Here is a 22756-nt window from a genome sequence, read left to right on the forward strand (position 1 = left end):
GGCTCATAGCCCAAATCATGGGAATGCACTTTTATAAGGCAGGATTTCTCACATACACCACTGCTCTGCCTCCCACCAGGAAAACGATCTCCCAGTAGGCAGTGAACTCCCACCCTGACGCTGAAATTAAAGCCGAGCTGCGGCTGGGCTGGGAGCCAGGAAGATTCCACCCCAGCTGCTCTGCCGCCGAGTGGGTCAGTCCCAAGCCTTTATCTTTGTGAAGCAGCATGTGTGAGCTGGCAGCCGGGAGAAACACGCCATAAAAGGCTCACAGACACCAAATGCAACATGACCAGCATTTTTAAGGGACATTGGGCAGCATTTGTGCAAAGCCTGGCATCCACAAGCCTTAAAACTTCATATTTTGAAGTCCCACTGATACCACATTAGCAAACTATAAAATAAAAAGACAGCCTTTTCTGCATTCCCAGTGCCTGTTACTAAGAATAAAATGGAAGATGCCACTGAAATAAGATGAAAAAAACTATTATAACTTAGACAAGCAAGACAGGATTCCAGAGGAAAATCCATGTCTCTGAGCTTGAACCCTAGACGATGACCAGTACAGCATGGTGGAGAGTGCAAGTCTGATGAGAAGGGCCTGAGGGAGCTGGGGGTGCTTAGCCTGAAGAAAAGGAGGCTCAGGAGGGACCTTATCACTCTCTACAACTGCCAGAGAGTGTAGCTAGTGAGGTGCCAATAACAAGTGACAGGACAAAAGGAAACAGCCTCAAGTTGCACTAGAGGAGGTTTAGATTGAATATTAGGAAAAAATCTCTTTCCTGAAAGTGTTACCAGGCTTTGGAACAGGTATCCAGGGAAGTGGTGGGAGTCATCATCCCTGGCAGTGTTCAAAAGGCGTGTGGATATGGCACCTGGGGCCATGGCTTAGTGTGGGTGTGGTGGTGCTGGGTTTATGGTTGGGCTCCATGGTCTTAGAAGTCTTTTCCAACCTGAATGATTCAGTCCTGATTTAAATGCATGCCCTGTTTCTTTATCTTCCCAAGAACTTGCTTTGTACTTTTTGCAGTGAGTGTCCCTGCCCATTTGCTTTTTTTTGGTCCTTTTTAAAATAAGGTGAAAGCCACACCAGGTCTGAGTTAATGTCTCATAAGCTTCAACTTTGTTCCCAGTACACTTACATATTGTTTTATGAGCTCTTGAGTCAGTAATTGGATTATTTACTTTCATATTTGCCTAATGAATTTCAGTGGACTTCAGCAATCTGGATATGAATTTCCCAATAAAAGCATTCAAAGCTGGGTTTCCCACATACACAGATGCCTTATGTAAATTAAATCCAGGAAGTTAATGGTAGATAGGACAACACATTTTCAAACCACTAAGCTACCCCTCTTTCACATGAGGTCAGCATTCTCCTTGCTCTGCCAGATTCTTTTCCCTCTTGCTTCCATCTAACTAGGAGGTACAATGCAGAGGTAAGAGGTGTTTGAACATCACCTGTTCTTAGCAGATTATTTGCCCTTCCTTTGTAGACTGCTCAATCTCCCTGTGGCTGCAGCTGTATTGGCACACTGTTCCTACACTTGGAATCATCTGAGAGAACAGAAACTCCCCATACTTGGGTGACTGTCATCTGAAGTCCTCTATTCCCCCTTCAACAGAGATGAAAGATGCAAATTGGCTTTGTGCGTGACTAGAGCCCTTTGTTTTTCTTTTCATTCTGAGATCAATCATCTTATAGGCTATTGCAGTGCAGAAGCCCAACAATTATCCAGAATTAAAGGACAACGGGTGAATGGCATGAATGCCTCAGACAACACAAAGAGCATGAACTCTGGTATTTTTGAGAGCATAAAAACCTTAATGGCTCAAACCTGGGGATGGGAAGAAAAAGCCGACATCTGGATTTCAACAACTACAATAACTCTTGCTTTTTATGCAAATTTCCAATTCCCCATATACTGGAACACGGTGTGAAATGGGCAGTCTCATACACATATACAGGCTGGGTTGAGAGTGGATTGAGAGGAGCCCAGAGGGCCAACACCTTGGGGGTGTTGGTGGGTGAGAGCTCAACATGACTCAACAATGGGCCCTGGCAGCCCAAAGGACTCAGCTGCCTTTCTGGGCTGCACTTGGGCAGCAGGGCAAGGGAGGGGATTCTCCCCCTCTGCTCCACTCTGGTGAGACCCCACCTGTAGTGCTGCATGCAGCTCTGGGGCCCCCAACATGAGGGTGTCAACATGTGGAGTAAGTCCAGAGGAGACCATGAAAATGCTGAAAGGACTGGAGCACCTTGGTGTGCAAACAGGCTGAGAGCTTGGATTGTTCAGCCTGGAGAAGAGATGGCTCTGGGGAAACCTCAGAGCTCCTTCCAGTACCTAAAGGGGCTACAAGAGAGCTGGAAAGGGACTTTTGACAAGGGCATGTTAGGACAATGGGGGGCTTTAACCTGAAAGAGGGAAGGTTTAGATTAGATGATGAATTAGTCATCTGCTTACACAAGTGAAACTGAAGGAAGAAAGAAGCTGTGATTTCTTCAATGATCCAAACCAGAAATCAGAGAAAAATCTACAGAAGGGAAGCCAAATACAGAGTGCTCTCATTAGCAGACTGGAAATGTTCATAGCAGCCCTAAATTTTCAGCTTCTTTTAAGCATCTTGAAATTACAGATGGAAGAACTTTTCCACAGCCCTGCAGTATTTAACTCTTGGCGGCAACACAGAAGGCACTCACTCTTTGCCTGGTATGTTCTATGGAAGGGGGTCAAGGACAGCACGAGGGGAACAAAACACTAGAAATTTTATCCAGTACAAAAGAGAGAAAGATGCCAAAATTTTGATACTGAAAGTATTTGCTGTGCCTACCATAGCATCCATTGTGGTTTGTATCCTATGGACGCCATCGAAATTAGAAACACTACTGAGATGACAAACTACACGAAATACTGGTGAAGTGCAAAAATGAGAGGAAGAAAAAAGAAAAAGTCTGTAATGAGCTCACTGAACTTCTCAAATATCTGCCCAGACACGGCTTCCTAATGAGAGATACATCAGCCCTGTCTGCTGGGAACTTAACTGAGGATGCCAAAGACAAGTCAGATGATAACAACTCAGCTGTCAGATGGGCAGGAAATTTTCAAAGCAGTATCCTAAAGGTGAAACACCAAAAAAGAGTTTGTAAGAGCAGAACTAAGAAAGTAAATTTAATTCAAGAATACCTAAAGCAACAGCAAAGTTTTATGGTTATGAGCCTCTGGGCTACAACTTACCAGGGCTAAAAGGTTAAATCACAAAAAACATGCAGTGATCTTATCAGCCAAGGACTATGCAGGCATCCATGTTCACTCATATTATAAAAAAGAAACAGAATAGCGTGAGTTTCCCAATTTTATTGTAGGAAAGCATGTAAGGGGTTATTTACACTAAATACAACTGAAAAGTATTTCTTCACTGTTTTGTTCACTTGCTAAAAATATACTTCTTTTTAAAAAGAAAAAAACCCAAATTGATTCATGAACACAGGCAACATTTGGCTGCTGCACTAGAATGTTTCACACATTGGGTCCTCCTAAAAAATCCTACCAAAGGATTTTGGTACAAATCCTTTTTTGCTACAAATCATAAGAGGTTGCTCAGTCCACTAAGCCTGGCACACAGATGCAATGCACAGACACACTTCCCAACAGGAAGGATCATGTTTTAACTGAATTCTTGTCCCTCTGTACTCCCAGCTCACCTCCAGAAGGGAACACTGACAAGCTGCCCAGCTGTTCCTGAACAGTGTGTTCGGCTGCTTTGCCTGACAAGAAAGACTGAGTGCCAAAGTGCTGCTGAACTGGAAATCATAGATTTTCACATCCCACTAAGGCTGGTTCAGGCCATGATCATAACACAGAAACAGGTCCTGTAAAACTCCGTGGTTAGAAATTTTCCAACTGGTACTTAATCACATTGCTCCTCAAGCAGTACACAGGTGCAACAGGAGACAAACTGCTTTGTTGCTGCTGTAGCTCAGTTAAACTCCACATCCTGCTGAAGTCCTGCCCCTGCACCATGAACAACCTGTGCCCTCCCCAGAGCTGGACCAGGTTCAGTACCAGGTGTAGAGGATGTAGAACAGCAACTGGCAATTTCCTTCCCAGGTGCTGTTCCCACAGAAGAACAATAGTACTTTTTAGAATATTATTTTTTTCTGTTAGGAAATTAGGTACCAGTGCACAAATGCAAGTTTTAGACATTAAGAGAAACCCACCAGAACTAAAACAACCAAACCCAAAAAATCCCAGAAACAAACCAACAACCCCCCACAAAATGCTAAACTCCTCAGCTTCACTTCAGAGTATTGTAAAAATAACATTGATTTATGTGCCCAAGCATTTACATAGTAAATACATAGCAGAAAACCTAGAGGCCGTGGAGGAAGACTTTTGATAGGTAAAAACTGAAGCCCAGTGAAATTACTACTGGAATGCTGACTGAGAACTGTCCTGTTTCTGTTGAGTCAATATAGAAAAACAAGCTTTTTCTTGAAACCACTCCTAACTAGCTGAGTAACTCCTGTATTTACCTGCTGCTTAGAGACCAACTGTTCTTCAGCAGCTTTACTTTGACATCTGACTCCCTTTATGCATGTAAAGGCTGTTTTGGCTTGGTTTGCTCTCTTGGACACAGCATCTTGTTTTCATGTAACCCAACAACCCCATAAAAAGGTTTTTCAGTGCCAGCCTTCACCGCCTGGCAGGTTTGGGCATAATATACACCTTGACAGGTTTGCTAAAGGGGATGGTCCCCTCTATGCCATTTTCAGAGGGTGGGAGAGCCTCCAAGCTCTCACTCCAGGTAGATTTAGGAATTCTGGTAGATGCTTTGCTCCTGTTGGAATTGTAAGCCAGAAGCAATCGCACTTCAATCTGACATGGCTCTGCAGAGAAAAAAAAAATAGAACAATTCAAACGTGATTGTCATTGCACAGTCAATGAACAGTGAACAATCAACATCAAATTGATTTTAATTTCATGTATGCTGGGTATGCACAGAGCTGTTCTGGAGTGACCAGAATCCAGTCAAGTGTCTGAAAACAAACATTTGGCATTACATTCAGCACAGCAGAACTAAGGACTGTTCTAGGTTTATCCCCCTCTCTCTTTATCACTTAAAAAAATCTTACTACCAACTTGCAACTTTCAAAAAATAACTGTTGGAAATTTCAAAAATAACTGTTGGAAAGTAACTCCCATGAAACAATAACAATCACTAAAACTCCCACAGAACTAGCAAACCCTGCTCACTGTACTTATGTCAGGATAAATACAGATGACATCTGGTCAGACTTGTGACACAGAAGATTACTTGAAGATTCTCTTTTGTTAGAAGTTTTCCCATGCCAGACAGCCTCTTCCTCTCTTTCACCAACTATGCAGATGGAAAGAGCAAGTTTCCTAATACTGTCCATAGGATGATTTCACTTTACTATTCTCACAGTGGTCATAACAGAACTGAGGTTTCAGTATACATAGTATTACCCTGGACTTACATGCCCAACAAATTTCTCCTTCCTAGACTGAAAAATCAGATTTGTTACATTTTCTTTATGGACTGTACTGATTTGGGCTGGAATAAAGTTAATTTTCCTTCATAGTAGCTTGCATGATGCCTTGTTTTGGATTTGTGACCAAAATAGTGTCAGTAACACAGGGATGTTGTAGCTATTGCTGCACAGTGTAATACCCATGAGTTTTCTCACATTGCCCTTCTGATCCTCTACCTGTCCCACCGGGGAGTGAGCACCAGGTGGTGTGCAGGACTTAACTGTGTAACAGGGATAACCCATAACAGGACCACATTAATGAAACGTGCTGAAACCCACAGGATTTTAAGATGCCATGCCCAGAACAGCATAGGGTCTCCAGCTGAAACATTAACACCAGACAGAACAAAAGAAATAACCCTTTTGCACAGTTACTCCACACTTCAGCCAACATCTCCCTGAGCTCACCTTTTCATCACTCCACCAACTCTTTTGTGCAGCCTGCAGTCACCTCCTTCACTTCTGCTCTACGCCTGGCAGTTAATCTGTGCTTTGCACTTGGGCATCTTCCTTCCCAAGCACACTCTTTCTACTGGCCTTTAATTCATTGTCTTGAATTAAGGCAATTTCTCCACTTTGAATTCTGACCCTGTTTCCTGAGCTCCTCCCAGCTTCTTGTCTTCCCCCTGTTTTATATGCCCAAGTGCCAATGTCAGAGTTAATGATTAAAATAATGCCTAGAAGAGAATCCCTCAGGGCCATGCTTAAAATGCCCTTCCAGTGAACACTGCAAAAAGTAGAAGTAAGGACTTCAGCTCCCTCTGGTGAAGTAATAAGATCAACCCTTAAGCCCAGGTGCTTCCAGTCCCAGAAACAGTACCATGTTTTCTTTTCCAAAACAAAAGAAAGACAGCAGGATGAGTGAGTACACCATGGAAGTACTATATTAAAAAAGGGTATGTGAAGGAACACAGCAATAAACAAAACTGTTGGTCAAAGAAAAAAAAAAATCTACAAATCCAATGAAAAATTGCTCAGAAAAAAATCCTCTGAGAGGCGATCTCCACGTTTGAATAAAGGTGAAGGGATTAAAAGAACCTTGAACACAACTTTCATGTGAAGGCTCCCAGGGCTCTCCCAAGACAGCAGCCCCTCTATTTCCCTACAGAGCAGCAGTGCCTGATAAACACCGGGCTGCAACTGCCCAAAGGGCTGATAAACACCAAGGGCAGCACCAACCACAGCTGCAGACCCCAGGATCCTCAGAGCCTCCCAGACTGTGGGCATGCAACTTGTGTCTAATGAGAGTGCAGCCACACAGCTACATAATGTGTATCATTAACATTACCTGTCCAGGCTGTGTGCGAGAGGTAGACCTGAGTTATCAGCCTGTGCCTCCCAGGGCCGGGATTTCGGAAGTCAGCTGGTTTAGGATGGATTAGCTGTGCTTGTCCATCTGGATACAACACCTAGAATGGAACAAGAAAAAAAAAAGGAAAGAAAGAAAACAACAAAGGGATGACAACTGCACTGGGGATCTGCACAGTAGAACAGTGCATTACTTGGTTGTTTTCTGTTTGAGTTAGGAAGGCAAGACAAGGAGGCTTTAGCTTGGAGCCAGGAGCACAGCTGCCCTGGATCTAACAGCCACATGCTGCCATTCAAACCCACAGCACAGGTGGAAAAAGGCCACACAGACATCAGCTTCTTCCACTGCATTGTAACTGAGGTTTTTGTTTCTCTACTAAGCAGTGATGCTGCACATTTTACTTGGATCATACCACTCCTACCTCCTCAGCTGCATCTAAAACTAGTGATTCAGCAGCAGGAAGAAAACCTGGAAATACATAGAGCCAAGGGCCTGCATATTTTTGTGCCACTTGGAACCACTTCTTTTGCTCCTCATCCTCCCACTAGACCAGCTGGAAGCTCACCAGCATTTATTGGTGTTCATGTCCATAACGTGCACAGTGCAAGAAGAAGCACAGAGTGACATCCAAGTGCTCAAAGCAAAGTCTCAGAACTGCACCCAAGTCAACTCTCAGCACACGACAGACAAACCAGTTTCTGAATGAGTGGTCAAAACACAGAAATCCAGCATTGTTACTAATAAAGTGTATCATTACTTGCAATCTAAAAGTATTGACATCCTTAAAGAAACCCCTCCCAAGACATAATCTTGTTTGCATTTATGTCAAATGACTCCTTACCTGAACTTTAACACTTCCCTGGGGATCCTGCACGTGTTCCAGAGTTGCATCTACATCCAGTGCAACAACCAATCCGGATGTAAACCTCAGGGGATTATCAGATTCACCAGTTGGCTCAATGATATTGGCAGTGGCTCTATGGAGCTGTTAGGGACAAAATGATTGGCAAAATAAAGAGGTGGGGAAAAGAAGAAAGAAAAAAAAAGTAGTTACTACTGCTCTAACACGGATGTGCATAAACTTTGGATTTTTTATATATTGTCAGGAATTACTAAGTTTTCCATGTTTTTAACAGTAGTCCTGAGGATGCTAGATAAGAAGACAAAGAAGAAGTAAATAACACTTGTGCCAGACCAAGACCCTGAATTCTGAAGGCTTCATGGTATATTAAAAAGTAGTCAGATGCTGAGACAGTCCACATGGATGTTGCATTTTGATTTTCTGTTGAACCAACCTGCTCTGGAAGAGGAAGGTGGAGGAAGGTACTTTGCCGCAGTGTTGTCTGAAGAATCTTGACCACTTCTGAAGGCTTGGACGTCACAAGTCTGGGCATTAAGTCCAGCAATTTATCCACAAAACTGCCTTGCATATGTGGGAGCTCAGAGATGAAACATCTGTGTCAGGAATAGATTAAAACCCAAATACATTTTTCAACTTTTTCCACAGTATTGTTATTTTCAGTCAAGCTACTTAATCCTTATACTTAGTTGTAATGACAGAAAGAGATACCTACATTCCTCTTTTGATGTTCTCATACCTAAGAGATTACTTTGGCTACTTGTGTTGGGACTACGCCTTGTGCTCAAACTGACACCATCAGGGGTTATGTGGTGTGGGCAGCAGGTCAAAGGAGGGGATTCTCCTCCTCTTCTTTGCCCTCATGAGATCCCACCTGGAGTACTGTGCCCAGTTCTGGAGTTCCCAGTGTAAGATGGACAGAGGAGGCCATGAAGATACTCAGAGGGCTGGAGCACCTCTGTTATGAAAACAGGCTGCAAGAGTTGGGAGTGTTCAGCCTGGAGAAGAGAAGGCTCCAAAGACAGCTTATTGCCAAAAGGGCTTATAAAAAAGACTTTACACAGGCAGATCGTGATAGGACAAATGGGAGTGGTTTTAAACTACAAGAAGAAAGATTTAAATTCAATGTTAGAAGGAGATTCTTCACTGTCAGCATGGTGAGGCACTGGCACAGATTGCCCAGAGAAGACGTGGATGCTCTACCCCTGGAAATCTTCAAGGCCAGGCTGGATGGAGTTCTGATCAAGTGGACAGTGTCCCTACAGGGCAGCTGGAACAAGATGGTCTTACAGGTCCCTTCCAACCTACACCATTCTATGAGTCTGTGATTCTATGGTTTTATGACTCAGTAGGGAATTGGATAGCCAGCCCAGAGATACAGATATCCTTAGTTGGCTGAGTAGAATTTTATTTCTAGTTCTGACTAAATTCACATTTATTATAAGCTTGGCAGTTGTGGCTAGTTAACTGATAATAAAACAGGACCAAATCTGCTCTCCCCCAATGCCCAGCTGGAGCTGGAGAATAGAACTGTTCATTTCCTGTGTATCTTTTCCTCACACTGAGTCTCAGGATCAGCAGAACTCATCACTGTTTCACAGAATCAGAACCTTAGAATGGTTTGGGTTGGAAGGGACCTTAATGGGCAGGGACATCTTTCACTAGAATCAATCTGATCATGCAAATTGACACTTAGTACATCTATTCTCTCTGGAAGTAAAGGTGACTATGAAGAGGTGGCAAAAGCAGTTGACAGGGCCAGGAAAGATACTGCAGAATTCTTGTCTGATTTATTGCTACATGTTGAGTACATCAAGGGTAATCTGCTTTTTATTAATCTTTGAAAGGTCAAAACACTTGCAGGACTCCAGGAGATGGAATAACAAAAAAAGAAAGTAAGAAATTAAGTATTTATCAAAACAGCATCCACTCAAAGTAGATAAACCCACATAAATAATTTAAAAAAAATCAGCTATTTTATAAAAAATTAATTTAGAGCACATGTTTCTGAAGTACCAGCATAACATCCCGATGTTAAGGACTTCAACTACAAAGGTACTTCTTGCTTTATTATTATCCCTTGACAGTTCCCAATCTAGGACAGCAGGGAAGTGAGATGTGAAGAGATGAAAAACAAAGTGAATATTCCCTAATGACAATGGTGGTAGGACTTTCTAACAAAGTGAAGAAGCAATGGAGTTTGTCACCTCTGAAAGGAATCCACTTCTTGGAGGAATTTTTCACACATCCCAAAAAGAGGTTCCACTCTGTAATGAAAATAATATTCCTTGGTTTACTTTTAAAGAAAGAAAAATGCCTCTATGGCTATACACATTTGGTGGTATGGAATCCCATTAAACCTCCTAAAAAACAGGAAGATCTTACAGTTTTTGAACAAAAAAGTCTTCCTCACTTATATATATATATCCCCCTCTCACAAAAAGCTCCATTTGCATAAGGCACTAATTAAGTTCCCAAAGCCACTGTTAGAAAACACTCATTTTCCACCTATAAAACAAGAGGGTAAAAGGCAAATATATTATGCACCTCCATGGTAACACAGTAAATTGATGGCAACAAACCTGAAACCGAAGTAAACTATGACAGTAACTAATTTGCTCTAATTCCACCATTCTAATTTCTAGTTCTCATTCTATAATCATGTCACTTCTTTAACTTCAGCAGCCAAAACAAAGCACTCAGAGCCTCTCATGTACCTAAGCCTGCACAGGAGCAGTTTCTGTCTGAGTCACACACAGAAGCTACAGACCAGTCAGGAGGGCAATACTTTCCCAATGCTAAAAATTCAGCAATTAATAGGTAATGAAGTAAACATGTTTGCTGCATTCTTTTGATACATGACTTTTTCTCATTTAAACAGGACCCAAATATCAACTCTACAATGTTCTTAACCTAATTATATGTTGATAAATGAGAGAACTCAATCCCCAAAACTCATCTTCCCAATATTTTTGTCATCTAATTCAGGACTGTGTCCCTTTACAGATACATCAAAGGCAAAAGAAGGTTCTTTGTTCTGAATTACTCTAGCAAAAGGTTATTGGCATGCTGCCCTGTTATGTGTCTCATTTATTCTTGCTGGTTTTTCAAACAAAGCTTAAAGACAGTTATCTTAGAGGTACACCTAAGAAGGTCCTTAACCAGGTCATCCTTACCCTCTGGTGGTGCGGGCAGTCACTATCAGCTGCAAGGCCTTTGCTTGCAGTCTCATGTGGTGAATAATGACCACCTGTCTACTTTCCACTCCGCTGTACATGAACTCCATTTTGTAAGTTTCTTCCAGGATCTGCCAGACAGACACCACAGGGATAAAAAACCATCAGACTGTAAGCCCTGGTACAACCACGATCACCAGATTCTGGTATTTTTATCTCATACTGAAGAACACATAAAGCAAGAGGAAGTGCTCAAATTAATGCGGTTGAGTTCAGTATGACTGTGCAGATGCCAAGAACTTTCAAGTTATTTAACAGGGAATAGTCCCTCACCTAGCATTGATAGCAAGTGACCTACATTCACCATCACAACAGAAAACACTTTCCAGGGCGTTCACATGCTACTCAAGAGGGCACTCAAGACAAACATTTCAATCAGAGAAGATTTCAAAAGCTGAATGGCTTTTGTTTCTACTGATCAACAGCAGAGAAGGCTTTGATACACAGCAGTACCTATCTATTCCATCTTAATTACATGAAGACTCAAAATACCAGCAGAGTTTCCCAACAGATGGATGAACCTGCTTTTACCCTAGATTTATTAGCAGACTATTGAATAGCTTGCTTCTTTACCTTTTCTTAGGGCTTAGGTTCAGTTTTTCCAGGATCTGATCATTTATACATCACAGAACCAGAATACCTCAGACTGGATAGGACCTTCAGAAGTCATCTAGCCCAGTTCCCTGCCCAGAGCAGGTCTCATTAGATCCAGTACCTCAGGGCCACATCAAATTGCAAACACAGTGACAGAGATTCCACCCACCTCTCTGGGCAACAGTATTTAACCATCCTTACAGGAATTTTTCCCTTTATAGCTGATCAAAATTTTTCATAATTTGCCAATTGTCCAGAGTAGTCTGGCCCTGTGTCATTTATATCCTGTAATGATACAGTGCCAGACAGATGTAAATCCATCCAGAAGCCTGCTCTTCTCTAGGCTGGAAAACTCCAGCTCTCTCAGCCTTTCCTTGCAGGTAATGTGCTCCAGCCCCTGACCATATTGGTGGCCCTCTGCTGAATTCGCCCCAGTTTGTCAGCGTGTTCCTTCTACTGGGGAGGCAACACACAACACAGCCCTCCAGATGGCACCTCACTAGAGCTGGATCATTTTCCAAACCAAGTCATCCCAGCTGCAGTTGGCCTCCTGCAATGCCTCATATTCAATGTACTGAACATGATGACATTCCGATCGTCCCAGTTCCCCAGTTTGTCCAGATCAGCAGCCATGGCCCTCCAGCATATCAACTGGCTCCTCTTTTTTCAGGACTCTTACCTATTTATTCAGCCACAATCCTGCAAGTCTGATGAAAAAGAAATAATGGGAGACTGTATCGAGTCTTTGCAACTTTCACTGCCCTCCCCTTGTTCACAGCACCAGTCCCCTCACCACAGAGAGCAGTGATGGTGATCAGCTATGATTTGTTCTTGAGAAATGCAATTTGGCTGTTCGAAGTAGCTTTGTTGATCTTGTTTAGGAACAGCTTTTAAAAGTATTTGGTGTATAGCCTTCCCAAGGAAGGAGGCAAGTACAAGCAGCCCACAGTTTCATGGATCTTCTTTCTTATTCTTCTGGAAGATGAGTGTGATATTTGCCTTTTTACAGTGGTCATGAACTTCCCTCCCTCACCACTCATCTTTTGCAGAGAAGAAAAAAGAGCCCAGTTTGGGGGATTTACTTGGACAGACTATGGCAGTGGAAGGTTAGGAGTGTATTATTGTTCCATGGCCAACAAAAGACTCCTACCCAAGGACTGGCCTCTGTGCAGGCTCAGCTGCTTCCACCCTCACCTGTTTTGCTGCAGCAGATGCCAACGCATTCTGTTTCAGGTACAGGGGAGCTGCCACATTCCACAACTTTTCCTGCAAGGCCTTCAAGAAAAAAACATGAAATGATGATAAATATCCAATTCAGTCCAAACAGTTGGTTGAAAAAGCATGCCAAAGCTTTCTTTTGTGCTTTTAAATACACAAGAGAACCAAGACCTCCAAAATATATATTTTTCTATAAAGAAACAGAGATACCTACATAACTAGAAAATATAAAGGAAATTGAGAATAATATTAACAAAGCTGTGAATGAGAAAAGCCAAACTCCTTGTACTTCATAAAGACAACCAACAGCCCACTTGTTATCAATGCCCTGAGACCAAGATTGGGAAATCTCAGAGAGCAGGCAAAAAGAGGAAACAATAACAAACACACTTAGTTCCACAGTCACATTTTTGAACCTTCCTCTGTTCCACCAAAGATCCTGGAGTTACTATCAATATTGTGTCTTGTTCAGCCACTGATACTGGTTTTACAAAAACCCAAATAAGCCCCCAAAAACCCCAAAAAATCAAAAAACCCAAACCAAACAAAAACCAACCAACCAACCAAAAAACAAAACAAAAAAAACCAAAAAACAAAACAAAACAAAACAAAAAAAAAAAAAAAAAAACAAAAACAAAAACAAAAAAAAAACCAAAAAAACAAACAAAAAAAAAATCCCAAAACAAAACAAAAAAACCCCACCCAACTGCCTACCATACCCTATTTGCTTTCTGCTTTATGTTTAAAACAATGTAGAAAGCTTGACTGGATGATTTATATCACTGCCTCCTTTTTGAAACTGCCTGTCCTTAGACACAGCTATGCATAAGGCTGTAGCCAAAGCTCAAGAACATACAGACTGTATCCTTCCCCCAGGCTGGCCCAAGAATCCCAGCTAACTAACCCTAAAATCACAGGGTATGTAGAGCCTTTAAAGGTATGGAACCTTTTGAGCCTGGCAAACAAGGTTACTTTTTCCCCCAGCAGCTTTTTTTAATGCTGGGAAAAGAAGCAACTGGAAAGAAATCCACTGAAAAGGTTTACTTTCAGATTCTCTGCAGTACTGGAATTTCTAATTGTATTGTATGGGTGGAGGGTGTTCCTGCCTGTAAGAAGGGGTCTAGAATTAGATCCCTTCCAACCCAAGATATTCTGTGATTCCTGATATTATCAGTTACTTTTCATTCCATGCACATTACTGACTCCTCTGCATCACTGAGCTATTGATTGTTCCACAGCTCAAGCCAAGAATGGCTGATGCAGCTTTTATCCTTCCTCCAAACAGAGCATATCTCTGCCAGATGCAAAAACCATCAGGTTCATTCCAGTCAAACCCCAGAGAAGGGCAAAGCTATCTCCAAATGCTAGTCCTCTGCCTGCACAGCCCATTTTACTTTGGATTTAGCTGGATTGTACTGAACTGTACCACTGCTCATCTGAAATACCTTTGGGTGATAAATATATTCCGAGGATTTGAGGCCTGCCATGAGATACGCCAACTGGCAACTATGTATCAACAAAGCAACTGAAATCCCTCCTTGGTTTTACATAACAAAGCTTTCATGGAGTCCCTTCTGGAAACCTGTCTGCTGCTTGCTTTAGTTCTTGCTTTATTGTGTGTAAGTTACACTCAAACACCAAAGAATGCCAAGAGACTAACTTAAATCCTGCTGCCAGCTTACAGCCCCGAGCAATCTGACCCAGTGGAATCCCTCACCATGGCAGAGGTGCTGGAACTAGAGGGTCCCTTCCAACTCAAGATTTTCTATGAAGTAAAAAATTAGGTCCTGTTTACACCAAGAAGCTGACTTTGAAAAGGGGCTTTTTCAAAGGGCTGCTGCAACGGTGTCTAAGCAGCCACTTAACCTGCTAATACTAAATAGATAGATCATTTCAGCACCATGAAAGAAAGCATGACTGATATTTAGCTCAATCAAGTCTTAAGAACTCCTTTGGCACTAGTGCCAATAAAGCTGTCTGCAAATCACCATCTACATAAATAGCACTCATGGCAGCAGTCTAACAAAACCATTCCCAGTAGCCATCAGCAGGGAAAAGTTACTCTCCTAACACAGCTGCCCTCAGTGTGACTTCTGTCAGATAATAAACTCTGCACTGACAAAATGCTCGTGAACCAACATAAGCCCTAGGTACAACAGCAGAGGTCTGCATTGGCAAATTTACTGCATAAATTATTTGCCACAGGAGGGAAGCAGGATTATCTGAAATCCACAGAACCTGCTCTTTCATCACACATCACTTTTCAGCATGAACATCAAAACATGAAAGCACGCCACTGTGATGGACTGGGGGCATTTTTGAAGAACAGCTCAAAGAAACACAGATGAAGCCAAACCTTGATGAGGAGCAGCTGACACTGAAGGTAAGTTGCAGTGAAATCTGCCATCCCTGCCAGTTCTGACTGCAGCTCTCCAAGCCTCTGAAGATCACTGAAGCATGTGGGGAAAAAAAAAAAAAAAAAAAGAGAAAATAATGTTGAGACAGAGAACAGTTTAATCCAAACACACTCAGAAGGCAGTGACAATAAAGCCAGCTATTCCTGCTGTCTGCTTTTATTAGAGCGAGCACCAGAAACAGCAGCAAAACACACACTACAAACCAGTTTGCACCTTGGGACTCAGCATGTCCCTTCCTCTGGGAAACTGACACCAGCTCAGCAGTGGAAGCAGTAAGTCTGTCAACCCACATTACTCTGCAGCCCCGTGGGAACCACACAGCGTGGCAGCTCCAGATTTAACTTAAAACACTCCAGCCTTCTACAGCAGCTAACGACCCATTTGTGTGACACTGCTGGGAAATCAAACTATCCATGTTGGCTAAGAAAGGCTGTTTGGAACGTGTCAGGCTCATGCAACCAAGTGTATCTGAAATAGAGCTGCCCTTTTAAGCCAAGCTAGAATCTGATGCACTGATATTTTTCCAACTAGATGGTGTGTGTTGTCTGATATTTCTTGTAAATCACACAGCAATATAAGAAGCTTTTAATATTATAGAACAAAATTGTCAGTCAATGGAACCTAAAAGGCTTTAGTTCTTTACTGCTAGCCATGTTTTCTTAAAGTGTGCATTAAAAAAACAAAATTAATTTTTCTTACAGAGCTGAAAATAGGTTGGATGATGTGGTTTCAACATGTCTTTTCTTCTCTACACTTTGGTTTGATCCAAAGTCTATTAAAATTGTCATTTTACTTCCACATTTTCTTCTGCGTTATTGCATTTTTTTTTCAGATGATTATTTTCATCTGTTTATTTTAGATTTTTCTTTGCATTTAGGATGCAATTCTGAAACTTTGGCTCTGCCAAACCAGAGAATTGCTGAGCCCTGAGACATTAACAAAAATCCATGAGATTATCTGTATAATATGCAGCCAAAGAAAATCTTCCCTCAGCAGAGAATCATAGAATCCTTTATGTTGGAAGAGACCTCTAAGATCATCCAGTCCCACCATTAAGTCAGCACTGCCAAGCCCATCACAAGTGCCACATCTACATGTTTTTCAAACCCCTCTGGAATGGTGAATACACCACATCCTTGAGCAGTCCTTTCCAGTGCTTGACAACCCTCTCCATGAAGAAGTTTTCCTGCTATCCAAACCAAACCTCCCCTGGCAGAACTCGAGGCTGCTTCCTCTTGTCCTCTTCCTTTCTCTCAGGAGAAGAGACCAGTCCCCACCTGGCTACAGCCTCCTTTCACTCTGAGCCTCCTTCTCTCCAGGATAAACACCCCCCAGCTGCTCCTCCCAGCTCTGCTGCCCTTCCCTGGACACACTCCACGACCTCAAAGCCTCTCATAGTGAGGGGTTGTGCTTTCCTTCAACAACAATGCACCAACAGCCAAGCCAGCCTCAACCTTACACAGAGGTTCCATTTCATCTTTTTCCAGAGAGCAGAGTGCAGAGGAGGCTCCTGGGTGCTTAATTCCCATGTCACCATTCATCACAACACATTAATGGGGAACAGGATGTCATCTCTCAGCTAACAACTAGCCAAATATTCAATTTCCCAGTCTTATACAGATCCCAATTCCACCAATTCTATTTCCTTAAATCTTAAACAGATTTCAACATCCCTGTAAGAAAAAAAAATATTCTTGTATAGATGGAGAAACTAAACCACAGACAGATTTGCTAAACAGCCTGTCTTACATTTCTAACCACAGTGCAGACTGATGCTCCCCCCCAGGCTCTGCAGCCAAAACTCTGAGTCCCAAGCAGACACAAACTCCACAAGGTCTGTTATTTCTGTGGATGACAACGATAAAGGAGGAGGGAGTTATGCTCCATGACAAAATCCACTGCTGTGAGCTGCTTCTATCCCTCTGCTCTAAGCAACAAAATTGCTGATGCAGAGATATCTTGCCCTATGCAAAATAACCTTTAACACTTTTTTTGGCTTTGTCCAAATCCTCCCTTTGTCTTAACTATGGAAAAGAGCAGCTGGTTTCATATGATTTCCTGGGGGACAACCTCATCAGGAAAAAAAGTCAAGCCAATAATTTCCATCAACTCAAAAACTGAAAACAATCATGGCCTGAGAGGTTCTGGATGCTTGGCCTAGAAATTACCTGTTTCAAGTGTTTAGTGCACTAAATGCTTTGAGGAATATTAGGCTGGCACACAGCAGCTGCAAAACAGCTGAGGAAAAACCTCACAGTTTCCACAGCTGGGCTTTCAGTGAGGAGTACACTGTTTACTCTCTGCTGCAGATGGGTGTGACAGTGATTCACAGCAACATACACACAACAGAAGGCAGCTATTTTGAAGGAATAAAAATAATTAAGCTTTTTTTAAAAATTCCACATTCCAAACAAAGCATTTTGGATTGTTTTTCTAGCTCTTAAAATAAGGCTCTTTTGCTCTTTCCAAGCAGAGGAATCACACTGAAAGGATCCTTTTCAAGTGTTTTGTTTGTGCAAATCAGTCTAGAGATGAAATGGAAGAAGCAACATAAAACCCACACTGAGAAGCAACACTGCACATCCTTATCTATACTGCAGCAGACAGCAGCATGCAAGAATGCTTTCTATTCCTTTGAAAACTGATGAGGAATGCCCTAGTCCTTTGTAAGTGGGACTGGCAATGAGAACCCAAAGCACCAGAAGCAGGTCCTTTCCTGCTGAATGAAAGGCCAAAGGATCCAGAAAATACAAGAGCAAAGGGGATAAGACCTTCCCCCCTCAAAAAAGCAAAACAAGAAAATCTCGTGCATGTCCATTACAAATAATATGATCAAAATTACAAGGACACAAAACTGAGAATGAGACACAAGGCTGTCACTCAAACCATTAAAACAGTATATTTTAGCATAAAAGGAACAGTCCAAAAAGAACACCCTTACTTAACTCTCACCATGTTCTGAAAAGATGCCCCCTGCCCAAAATGTACACTAGTTATTTTGGGGGGCTGTGCCAGGCCTGAGACCATCCATTTGATTTTAAACAGCTCATGACCACTCTTCTATCCCAACAGTCTCTACAGGAAGGCTCAAGTTAAGCACTGGACAGAAAATTACAACATATTCATATTCAGAAGCAGAGCACCTGCATCAGAGTAACTGAGCATCCTAACACACCCTTCCATAAACAGGGCAGCTCGAGGCCTTACCGGATGGTGAATTCCAGCAGCTCCTGTATGCCCCGGGGGTCGAGGTGCTGAAAGTTGTAAACCCTCTCCAGGCTCTGATGCAGGAACTGCTGGGAAGGATCTTCATTTGGGGTAATACTGGGAGAAACAGCAGAGGACACCAGCTTTCTACCTGGCAACTAAGCGAGAAGAACACAAACAAACAAACAAAAAAACCGAATAAGAGAAAATTCTAACACTATAAAATGCTGACATCTATTTAACAAGAAACTGAGAGCTCCAATTCATTTCTCAAATACAAAATTTACACCAAGGCTTTCAAATTTGCATCTCTGTTAGTTAATCCTCCCCACTTTACAATCCACTTGCTCTAGAGATCCTCAGGTTAAACTTCAACAACCCTTTGAGGGATCTCCCTCGTCTATTAACTCTGACACTGTGAAGTCAAGGATAGTCCAAGACTACATACACCACCACTCGTTTTATGAGCTGTGATAAGACTTACAGCCAAATTCAATCCCACCTGTACTTCCATGAAGGAAAAACATTTTGCAAAGCAGAACAGAACACATTTCACCCATGAATAAACTGTTCAGGTAGGACACAAGTGAAATGTTGGAAGATCTACATAGGCCTTTCCCACACACACAGAGCTACAGAAAACTACCAGGGACACTGCCCTCCCAGTATTCTTACCTAACCAGCAAACCACGTACTATTTTGACTTGAGAGCAATAATGTTACTATTCTCCTCAAAATATTACAAATTCTATATTGTAACAAACACTTGTTTCTCCTTCCTTAATGCACACTTCCATATTAATGGTGCAGAGGAGAAAAACCTTTAAGAATCTAAGTGTTACAGACAGACATGGAAGAGACTGGCAATATTTCTAACAAACCAAAGTAGTTCAACTTACTCTTAATGGAGGGACCAGATGAGAGAGACTGTCCCGAAGATAGGCGTAATGTCGGAATGTATGGTCAGAGAACAGGGCAGGCATTGTTGGGCAACTTTTAGCAGCATTAAAAATCAGAACCAGAACAGCAATGTCTATTGCAAATGGATTGTTAAAGAAAAACAAACAACAGCAAGAAGAGCTCCTTTGGGGATGAGAAGTTAAAACAAGTCAACAACCTTCTCTTCGGTCAGGATTTGTCTACGAAGATTCTTTATAGTTGGAAAATACTGAGCAAAACCCAAAGAAACAGCTGTCTGAGCAGATGAAAATCAAGCACAAAGTGCAAACATTACAGGGAAAGCCATACTGGAGAAAGGATGTTACTGCCAAATGGGATGGCTCAGAGGCAACACAAAGGAAAGGAGCCAGGGATCCCAAACTCAGAGCATGCGCATTAGGTCGAGTTTCACTCTTCCTCACAGCTTACACTGCTCTCACCAGTTTGCACCACAGAATCAGAGGTTTGGCTGGAAGGGACCTGAAAGACCACTAGTTCCAACCCCACCCTGCCATGGGCAGGGACACCTCTCACTAGAGCATGTTGCTCAAGTTTTCTGGTGCCCTAACAGCATCCAAAATTACACATTTACCGCCAAGTCTTCAAAATTGCAGCATTACCTAAGATGCCCCAAAAAACATCACTCTACACAGACTTTAAGCAACCCAAAGAATAAAACATGGAAAGGTAATTCTGAAACAGAAAACACATTTTCACAGTTAGACCTGCAGAAACAAAGAGAAGCCAAAGGTTTTTGAAGTTAGCCCAAAGGCTGACACCTGCAACAAGGCTGATCCCAAGGATAAGCTCCGATTCAAATTTCCTAAGTGCTTTGAAGCAAACAAAACCATGTTTTTAAATATCAGTTTACACTGGAAACATACTATTCAGGTTTATCTCAGCTTCTGGCTCACAGGCCTGTCTTTACATAATATGCCTCTGTAAAATTTGGTGGCAAGTTACCTCCAAAACATTTTCTAACATAATATTCTCTGGTTCCTGGCAGGAAGGTGCACTGAGTTAAACAACAGCATTCTTCCCCCTGCAATGTTCCTTTAATTCTCAACTCACAGACAACTTTACTCAAATTATTACTAAACCATGTAATTACAGATTCATTTCTCTCCACCTGATTCTAATCCGTTTCCATCCTCACAAGGCATTAATTTAATCTGTGTAGAAATTCTGGTCAATTGCCTGTGACTGGTGAGAAAAACAAGGAGCAGCTTCTAGAGGAAGGCTCCAGCCCGATGTGTCTCAGCATGCATCAGAAATAACACCATGTTCTGCCATCACACAGAAGGGAAGCAAGGAGAATAGCAATGGAAAAATTATTTCCAAGGCATCTCCTGTTTGAAGAGAATGGTGTACCAATAGTGGTTTGTATTCTAAAGCATTGGAAGATCTAACATTAATATAAGGATTTCTGATATTGAATTGTTTCAGAAAGATGAAAAATTCAAAGCATTATGGGGATTCAGGCACTGCTGTACTTAGAGGTGGTGCTGTTTTATAAACTGCACAGCAGTGAGCACAGCAAAAGTTTTACCTAAAAAGAAAACAGACATTGAAAAATAGTCTTCTTATTTAAAAGCTAAAGCATCTTCAGAATTAATGTGAACTAGACAAATGTTTTGACATCAAAGGGCTCATCTGCAAAGCCTAAACCTTGACAAATTGCTTGCTTATTCATCACAGCATAAAAAGAAAAGCATTATAGTCCACTGATACTTATGAAGATGGTTCCAGCTAACAGTTTTTCCATCACTTGTCGAGTAGCAAACTAAATGCAAAGGGATTCAGAAAGAAGCACGGGATTGTTTGTCTGCTACAGTGAGAAATGGTTGAAGAAATGTGAGAGTCACGAAACCATAAATAAAAATCCACAACACTCAAAATTATCAACTGGCTTCATGAATAAAGATACAGGCTGGGTCATCCATGTCTGGTTCCGGAGTGTCAAAGAACGGATGTGTGCTCAGCAGCTCTGGGACTAATGGAAGCACCAAAGTGGGATGCCTGCTTCCCAGGAACTTCAAGCATCTGGAAATACAGATTGAAATACATGTTAGTAAGCTGGCACATTTCAAAATACAACATTCTAAAGCATTACTGCTTTATGTTACAACAACACTTTTAGACAGTCAGCAAGAAAATCCTGCTGTGCAAGCTCACTGTTTCTTTACAACTGACCATTTGCATTAATATTTTATAGGATCCAAGAAAACTGAAAGGACAAGCAGTAATAATTTTTTAAAAAATTTAAACTGTCCACAAAATAGTTAACACTTGAGTTACAAAACCCAGGAAGCTTTTATACTAAAGACTAATGGATGAGTACTTTTTTTTTTTCCTTCAGAAATAAGGAAGATAGGAGGTAAAATCCCAAAAACAACGTAAAAGTACACTGGGAGTCAAAGCAGGCTAACGTAAGTGTTTCCAGTAATATCTAAGAATTCTATCTCAAACCATGTGCGTGGACCACCACTCCCTTTATTGCTTCCATTAAACAACCAAAAAATCTGACACAAGAGTTCCTTCTTTTTACTTACACAAAACAATTCCTCTGACAGTACAATGCCACATGGCCAACCCACTTATCACATCAGATATAGTCAACTGCTGGTAAATATTACTACTTAACACAATGTCAAGTGAGCAAAAACACTTGCATGGAAGAGATGAGGTTCTAAACCGAAAACTGCATCTTTTCTGTGAATGCACTGAGTGCCTGGAATAGGGGGACATTTCCAGAAGTGGTCATCAGCTCTGGATTTCCAGTGCAAGTACTGACAAGCAAGAACAACCCAGAGTTTCCACACCAGTCATGAACAGGTATATATTTACAGAGTAACAGGATTGTACACCTGCAATACCTGTTACCTCCTTAGCGAGCTCAGTATTTCCTAGCACCTCACTTACTAAAAAGAAGAGGAAAGTAAAAAGACACACAAGGACACTGAATACACTCACTTCCATATGGATTCTCTGTCTGTGGGATACTTGGTCAGGTTTTTCAGCAGCTCCACCAGTGCCAGATGGATGCCTTCTTTAGTTGAAACATTGGTGCAACACAACAGTTCATGAAGTGCTTCCCGAATGTCCCTTGAAGAATCCTAAAATAAAAACCCAACCCAGACACCACTGAGTGCTGAGAGAAACAAACCTGCATACATGCTTACTTTAAAGGTGGCAGTCTCTGCTCCTTGACTGAGTTAATAAATGAGGTCTGTGAACAGCAGTGCCTGTTTCTAGTTACCAGAGCTAAGCTGAAGTGACAGACCAGGCAAGTGCTGCAGGCACTCCTGGTCTCATCCCCCTGTGTGCTTCCTTTACTGGAATGAATGGGAACTGCTCACCTGCTCAAGCAGAGCGAAAACCACTACTTGGTTTGGGTGATGTATCTTTGCAGTAACAGAAAAC

At 41.9% G+C, this 22756-nt stretch overlaps 1 protein-coding gene across 2 annotated transcripts in view; it reads right to left on the minus strand.

Moving 5' to 3' along the window:
* Positions 1–3341: 3341 nt before the first annotated feature.
* INTS4 (integrator complex subunit 4) overlaps positions 3342–22756 on the minus strand; it is a 31956-nt gene continuing 12541 nt past the window's right edge. For both annotated transcript variants that reach the window (XM_056496529.1, XM_056496539.1), the window contains exons 12-23: positions 22307–22449; positions 21261–21376; positions 19294–19427; positions 18395–18552; positions 15127–15220; positions 12747–12827; positions 10899–11029; positions 9930–9989; positions 8159–8318; positions 7705–7848; positions 6843–6963; positions 3342–4888 (exon numbers count right to left, since the gene is read on the minus strand). In XM_056496529.1, the coding sequence (XP_056352504.1) occupies positions 4695–4888; positions 6843–6963; positions 7705–7848; positions 8159–8318; positions 9930–9989; positions 10899–11029; positions 12747–12827; positions 15127–15220; positions 18395–18552; positions 19294–19427; positions 21261–21376; positions 22307–22449 (1536 nt within the window). In that variant the 3' untranslated portion in view covers positions 3342–4694. The remainder of the gene's footprint in view (positions 4889–6842; positions 6964–7704; positions 7849–8158; positions 8319–9929; positions 9990–10898; positions 11030–12746; positions 12828–15126; positions 15221–18394; positions 18553–19293; positions 19428–21260; positions 21377–22306; positions 22450–22756) is intronic.

This window comes from Oenanthe melanoleuca, chromosome 1, assembly GCF_029582105.1.
Source record: "Oenanthe melanoleuca isolate GR-GAL-2019-014 chromosome 1, OMel1.0, whole genome shotgun sequence".
In the NCBI taxonomy this organism is placed as follows: domain Eukaryota; kingdom Metazoa; phylum Chordata; class Aves; order Passeriformes; family Muscicapidae; genus Oenanthe; species Oenanthe melanoleuca.